At 35.0% G+C, this 7678-nt stretch overlaps 1 protein-coding gene across 1 annotated transcript; it reads left to right on the top strand.

The window, feature by feature from the left end:
* Window positions 1-4959: 4959 nt before the first annotated feature.
* Window positions 4960-5859, top strand: LOC145009474 (uncharacterized). The gene has a single exon (XM_078968164.1). The coding sequence runs from the start codon at window positions 4960-4962 to the stop codon at window positions 5857-5859; it is 900 nt and encodes a 299-aa protein (XP_078824290.1).
* Window positions 5860-7678: the final 1819 nt, after the last annotated feature.

A 7678-nucleotide genomic window follows, 5' to 3' on the forward strand; every position in this document is an offset into this window, starting at 1 on the left:
TAGCCATTGTTGGGCTAATAGAGGTACAGCCTAACAGGCTTACCCTACCCAGGCCTTGGATTGGGCTTCCAAGGTTACCATCTTTGGGCTAGCTGCTTAGTTTCCTATTCCTGTGGCCTGTCAGCGGTTAGCATGTGGGTTTGCAAGAATTTGGAATTTAAAAATTATAATCATTTATTTTTAGGATATTTTTAGAAAGTGTTACACTGCCTGTTTTTACGGTTTCAAATTTTGCTTGATTGTTTCCTGAGCCAGGTAGGTAAAATGACTTTAATATCTTTTATGATTTTTTTTTTTTGAAGAATTTCATATATGCCCTTCTTAAACATCAAAATATCATATTTACCCAACATAATTTCTAAATATCATATTTACCCTTTATAAACTTTCTAAATATCATATTTACCCTTCATAAAATTTCAAAATATCATATATATCCTTTTTAAACATCAAAATATCATATATACCCTTCTGAAATATCAAAATATCGTATATGTACTTTTTAAACATCAAAATATCAATGATAATATCTAAAATATCCATCATCTACAAAATGATAATAATCAACAACAACAAAAACTAAACAATCAAAATATACATTCCATAGAAAGGGTTAAAGATGAATCTTTTTATCTGTCAAGAGGCTGACATTCCAACAATTTACAAGTTCACATTCCATTATCATAGACGTAAGGATACTATTATTAAATTTCTTAATTATTATAATAACTCTAAGGTATAAAAATGATTATAAAATATTAAAAACATTATAAAAAATGATTTGGGTAAATATGATATTTTGAAAGTTTATGAAAGGTAAATTTGATATTGATAAATTAAACTAGGCAAATATGATATTTTGAAGTTTAAGAAGGGCATATATGAAATTCTCCCATTTTTTTTGGATTAATTACATTTAAAAGAAAAAATAATAAATAAATATACCCATCTACCCCCCTTTTTTTTCTCTCTCCTAATTTGAGAACACATTCGCACAACCCATTTCTTTTGCTCATCTTCCCTTTCTCCCTATACAGTGTCACCGATCACCACCCATGAACACTCATCCCTTCCATTGCTTCAACATCCCCTATGAACACCCTTTTCCTTCGCTCCCTCGATCGCCCCTTCCTCGGCGTTCCCCTTTCACCACCCACCTCTCTTTGTTCTCCGACGTTTTGTTCTCCGGCGGTGAATTAGATTCGCCGCCACTAACCTTCTCTAATTTTAGGTGATCTACACCATCCCCAAATCCATGCATGGTGGATTTAGCAAAGGTTTCATGATAGACACAATTAGAATCACCATATATTAGAGGGTACTAAAGTATAATAGTCAATTATACATATATATAGTTAGCTTGTAATCGTTTATCAAAATCAATATACAAACACATATTTGCGGCTTATTATGGTATCAGAGTCGAGGGTTCTTATTGCCTAGTATACAAGAAAAACGATTAGGGTTGTCTCCTTCAAGCAATCAAGCGTCGATTCCTTCACAATCAAGGTTAGCATCGGGCCTCCTCCACCCTCTCTGTTCAGCAATCATGACACTCATCGCAAGCTTCACAACAGATGAAAAGAAAGTTCACAATTCTCATAAATTTGCCTTCAATCTCACACTAACTAACTATGGTTATTGGAAAAATATGATCCAACCTTTTCTTCTCGCTCATAAACTATTCAGTTACGTTGATGGCACAATCCCATGCCCACACAAAGACATACCCCTTGATGTCGCCACTGCTGCTGATCCCAAACCAGCACCACGTGTAAATCCAGACTACACCATCTGGATTGCCAACGATGCCCATATTCGTATGTTAATCATCTCTACGATCTCTGAATCTGCTTTTCTCCATGTACAAGGTAACATCTCCCATGATCTCTGGTCTTCTCTTGAAACCGCTGATAACTATCTCAATCGAGCCCAAGAGTATGTTGATGCTCTTGCAGCCATTGGTGAACCTGTCAAAGATAAGGACCTGGTTATGCTTGTTGTCTCGGGTCTTAGAGACGAATACAATAGTCTAAAGTCCACCATTACAGCATGGCAATGCCCCACTACCCTCATTGAACTTCATGCTCTAATTAGTGATCATGACTTTATGATTGCAAAGTCTCGCCAACTAGTGGTTCATGCCTTCCATACCACCCAAGAAACTGCAAAAACCCACAACGACTCGCTATCTGCAATTGCCTCTCAACTTGCTGCTCTCGGCCTTCAAATACAGCCCACCACATCACCTACTGCTGCCTAACAGGTTTTTTATGGCTCCAGACAACGTTTAAACTCTACCCGTGGAAACAGAGGTCAACGTGGCTTTTACCGAGGCAACCATCATCGCGACCGAGTTAACAGTACACACCCATTTAGTAGGGCCTCAACCCAAAATATAGTTTTTGGTGCCTGCAATTGATGTGGCATTGGCCACCTTCCATCGCAATGCCCACATCGTGATCCTTCAAGCATTCGCAACAGACCTACAACGAATTTTGCAGATGTATCTACAGCTTCTTCATCTACCACCTGGTTTCCAGACATCGGTGCCAATAGCCACGTCACATCGGACCTCGCTAGCATGGATGATTCTCGCACCTATCACGGCGGTGACAACACTACAAGAATTCCATCCTGTGCAGACGACATCTATCCAGACGACATATGTCGTCTGCAAAAGTCACCCTATACCGACGACATGTCGTCGGTACAAAGGAAAAAAATGTTGACCATTAAACTTTGATCAGAAGGGCTATACCGACGACATGTCGTCGGTACAGACTCGGCGGGAAAAGATGAAAAATTGGCGGTATATCGAAAAGCTTTACAGACGACTTGTCGTCTGGAAAATGCTCTAAAAAAATATTTTCCATTTATTTTATTTCCTTGTAGCAGAAATCCGAGACGATGTCGTTTTGTGCGACCTATTCAGACGACTTGTCGTCGGTATAGGTTGATAAAAAATTAATTTCCCTTTATTTTTAATCCGTGTCGCAGAACATGGAAACGATGTCGTTTTAGGCAACCTATTCCGACGACTTGTCGTCTGTATAGGTTGATTAAAATTTAATTTCCCTTTATTTTTAATCCGTGTTGCAGAACATAGAAACAATGTCGTTTTTCGAGGCAATAGCGACGACATGTCGTCTGAAAAAGGGGGCCCCGATCCGCGTGAAATCTTTTTTTTTTAATGAACTAAAGCTATACGACGGCGTTTTGGTCGACCTATACCGACGACATGTCGTCTGTATAGGGTTTCCCTGATAACAAAACCCAGAATCAACTTTCATTTTGCAGTCGCCTCACAGTTTTCTCTCTCACACTTGCAGTCGGCGATCTCATGGGCTAGAAGTTGATTCCAAGTTCATCTTCCACCAAGGTAAGGGTTTTGTTGCTTGATTGCTTCTTAATTTCTAAATTTTTGGTCCTTTATTTGTAATAATATGGAGCCCTAAATCACAGCCCCATTTCTCTCTATTGATTGGGAAGAAGATTCACCACCCATAGAAAAGGAATTCCGTTTTTTGACCATATTTTGAGGTTAGTTTATTGATTTTTTAATTTTTTTTCTTAAACTATACCATACCACAGGAGATGATGCAGTATTTTTTTTTTTCATATACCATGATATGTATATGCAACATAATAACCACTTTGAATTGCATTGTATGAATGATTTTAAATGGTGATAATTTTAGTGGATTAGATGTGCTTCAAGGGATAGTTATATCTAAATGTTATATATATATATATATATATATATATATATATATATATATATATATATATATATATATATATATATATATATATATATATATATATATATAACATAAGGACCACTTTAAATTGCATTGATATGAATGGTTTTAAATGATGATAATTTTAGTGCATTAGTGTGATAAGAACTCAATCACACTCATTAATTTAGTTTCCAAATAGTGCATTAGATGATAATTTTAATGCATTAGTGTGATAAGAACCCAATCACACTCATTAATTTAGTTTTCCAATAGTATCAAAAAATCTTAAACTAGATAAACATACAATTTATAAAAACACTAACAAAGAGCATGCAACAATGATATAACCGAAACAACTAGAAACTCTAAAAAAAACTTAAGGGTAAGCTTTATATAGACATTATATTTTGAATTAATACATAAAAACAATACTTAACTAACGAAATTCAAGGAATCATCTTCACAATTTGATTTTATATGCAACCTTATAGAATTAGCAAACAAACTTCACAATTTGAGTGTTTAATTTTGTTAGTGACTTAATGTTGGTCATGTCATCGTTAGCTTAATTAGGTTATTAATAGCAACGTACTTTTAGTAATTTTAAAATAATTATAAAGTAAATATGATATAGAACTAGCAAGTAAATGTGATTTAGTTTTTTAAAAAAATCAATAAAAACAAAATATTAAATTAATTGTAAAATCAAATTAAATTAGTTTTAAAATCAAATTAATATTAGTTTAAAACAAAATCAAATTAATTATAAAAGCATATATAAATATAAAAATGAATAAGAAAAATAAAGGAAAAAACTACAATGATATAATTGAAACAACTAGAAACTCTAAAAAAACTTAAGGGTAAACTATATATGGTTTAAAACAAAATCAAATTAATTATAAAATCAAATTAAATTAGTTTTAAAATCAAACTAATATTAATATTAAAATAAAATAAATTATAAAATCAAATTGATATGATTTTCTTATTAAAACACGTTGAATCGTTGATTTTTAGTTTAAATTTCTTCTGCATAACCATTGTGAATACTCTATCCAATCCGTTTGATTTTTACTTTTCGAGTACATATATTTTTGTATACTTGTGAATACTGTATCTATTCTTAGGTATATATTTATTTATATAGCCTAAATACAATCTAACTTTCGATAACTATATATATAATATAATTTTTAATAATGAAACAGCAATGACGATCGATAAGAGTTGGATTAGAGAGAACCGAATGTCTTCAAAATACTTGGAAGGTCTTAAAAACTTTATGAAGATTGCTGAGAAACATGTCAACTCCAAAGGCAAAGTGTGGTGCCCGTGCAAAACGTGTGTGAATTCGTATAGACATGTTTTGCCTACGGTTTATGCCCACTTACATGACATTGGGTTTCTAGAAACATATACTACGTGGATTCATCACGGTGAGAAACATGTCAGTTCTTCGGATTTAAGCTACAATTCGACTCCAATAACAAACATTCCAGTAAACACGCCCACAAGTAATGAGATGTTTGATGTAATTGATGATGTTATGGCGGAACAAAATACAAATGAAGAAAATATAGACGAGGAGGGGCGAGGTATAGACCCGGAATTTGATGATTTGTTTGAGGAGCTCAATACCAAGTTATACCCTGAATGTAACGATATGTTTGCCTTAAACTTTTTGGCAAAGTTGTTGCATATTAAAGTGATCAATAGATGGAAAAATAGTTCGTTTAATCAACTTGTAGAGTTACTAAGAGCTGCTTTCCCAAAGAGCAAGATTCCAGCTTCACACTATGAAGCTAAAAAGAAGTTGAGAAAGATAGGGTTAGGATATCAATTGATCCACGCTTGCAAAAATGATTGTGCTTTGTTTTGGAAGGAGAATGGTTCCATGCAAAATTGCCCGATTTGTAAGGAGAGTAGATGGGTGGACACAACTACAAAGGGGAAGAAAGTACCACAAAAAGTGTTGCGATACTTTCCTGTGACTCCAAGACTTCGACGAATGTATAGCTCCAAATTCACAGCTAAAGATATGAGTTGGCATAATACTGGACGCTCAATAGATGGTATGATGTATCATCCGTTTGATGGGAAGTCATGGTAAGATTTTGATCAAAGATATCCAGAGTTTGCTAAAGAAGCTAGAAATGTTCGTCTAGGTTTGGCTGCTGATGGATTTAATCCATTCGGCAACTTTAATAGTACTTATAGTACTTGGCCGGTTATATTAACTACCTACAATACACCACCATGGATATGTATGAAAGAGTCTTCTTTCATGCTAACTTTGCTGATTCCTGGCCCGACATCACCATCAAAGGACATTGATTTTCTTGAGGCCTTTGGTGGATGAGTTGAAAATGTTGTGGTCTGAAGGAGTCCAAATGAGAGATGCGTCAACCAACACCGTATTCAACATGCGTGCGATGTTGTTATGGACTATCAATGATTTTCCAGCGTGTGGAAGTTTGTCTGGATGGAGTGGTCAAAGTTATTTAGCATGCCCTACTTGTAACGCAGACACATCTTCAATTCATGTCACCAACAAGATGTCTTATGTTGGTCATAGACGATTCTTGCATATGAACCATAAGTGGAGGCAAAGTTTATTGTTTAATGGTCAACCTGAGAGAAGGCCACATCCAAGACGATTTAGCAATACAGCTATATTAAAGCAATTGGCTTGTCTCCCTGATCGTATTCCAGGGAAACATCCTGAGCATGGGGGTGCAACAAGAAAGCACAATGATGAAACAAGAAAAAAAGAGTTGAATTGGACGAAACGTAGTATCTTTTTTGAGCTTGAGTATTGGTCTTCCCTCGAGCTAAAACACAATATAGATTTTATGCATGTGGAGAAAAATGTGGATGAGAGTTTTGTAAATACTGCATTGATGAATGAAAAAACCAAAGACAAAAAAAAGGCAAGAGAAGACTTGAAAAATATGGGCATTAGGCCACATCAGTGGCCAAAAGAGAAAGTCAACAAGAGGAAGAAAGTCAATAATAATAAGGAAGACAACAAGAAAAAAATAATACTACCACAGCTGATTACTCTTTTAAACCAATTGATCGACAACGATTCTGTCAATTCATTAAAGGAGTGAGGCTACCTGATGGTTTTGGATCGAACTTTAATAAGAAGGTGAATGATACAGCATCAAATTTGGTTGGGCTAAAGTCTCACGATCATCACATCCTCATGCAACGATTGCTGCCTACAGGGGTTCAAGCATTTCTCCCAGAAAATGTTTCAACAACAATCATTGACTTGTGTACATTCTTCAAAAAAAATTGTGCACGGTCATTAGATGTTAACGATATGAGAAATGCCAGAAAAAAAGTGGTGAAGATTTTATGCAATCTTGAGTTGATATATCCTCCAGCATTTTTTGACATCATGATTCATCTTATTCTTCATTTACCTGAAGAAGCCATTCTTGGAGGGCCTGTACACATGAGATGGATGTATCCTTTTGAAAGATACATTAAAAAACTTAAAAATTATGTCAGAAACAAAGCCAAGCCAGAAGGCTCAATAGCATAGGGTTATGTTGCAGACGAAGCTTTGACATTCTGCTCTATGTATCTTGAGGGTATGCAAACCAAATTCAATCGTGTTGATAGAAACGAGGATCCTGGCCTTCCAAAAAGGCAATTTACTGTGTTCTCATCACAATGTCGACCGATGTCCACTAAGAAGCTCGCCGAACTTTGTAAAGATGCCAAAAAATCATTACATTGGTTTGTACTAAACAACTGTGATGAGGATGAGCTGAAAGGTTACATATCGTAAGTTTTGTGATCTATTAACTACTTTTTCAATAGTGTTATCATATCTTCAAAATATTCTAATTGTTTTGTCTCACATCCAGCGAATTCAAATCAGAATCTCCTGAAAGTGATTTGAAAACAGAATTTCC

Source organism: Lactuca saligna, chromosome 8 (genome assembly GCF_052625555.1).
Source record: "Lactuca saligna cultivar CGN05327 chromosome 8, ASM5262555v1, whole genome shotgun sequence".
Classification (NCBI taxonomy): Eukaryota; Viridiplantae; Streptophyta; class Magnoliopsida; order Asterales; family Asteraceae; genus Lactuca; species Lactuca saligna.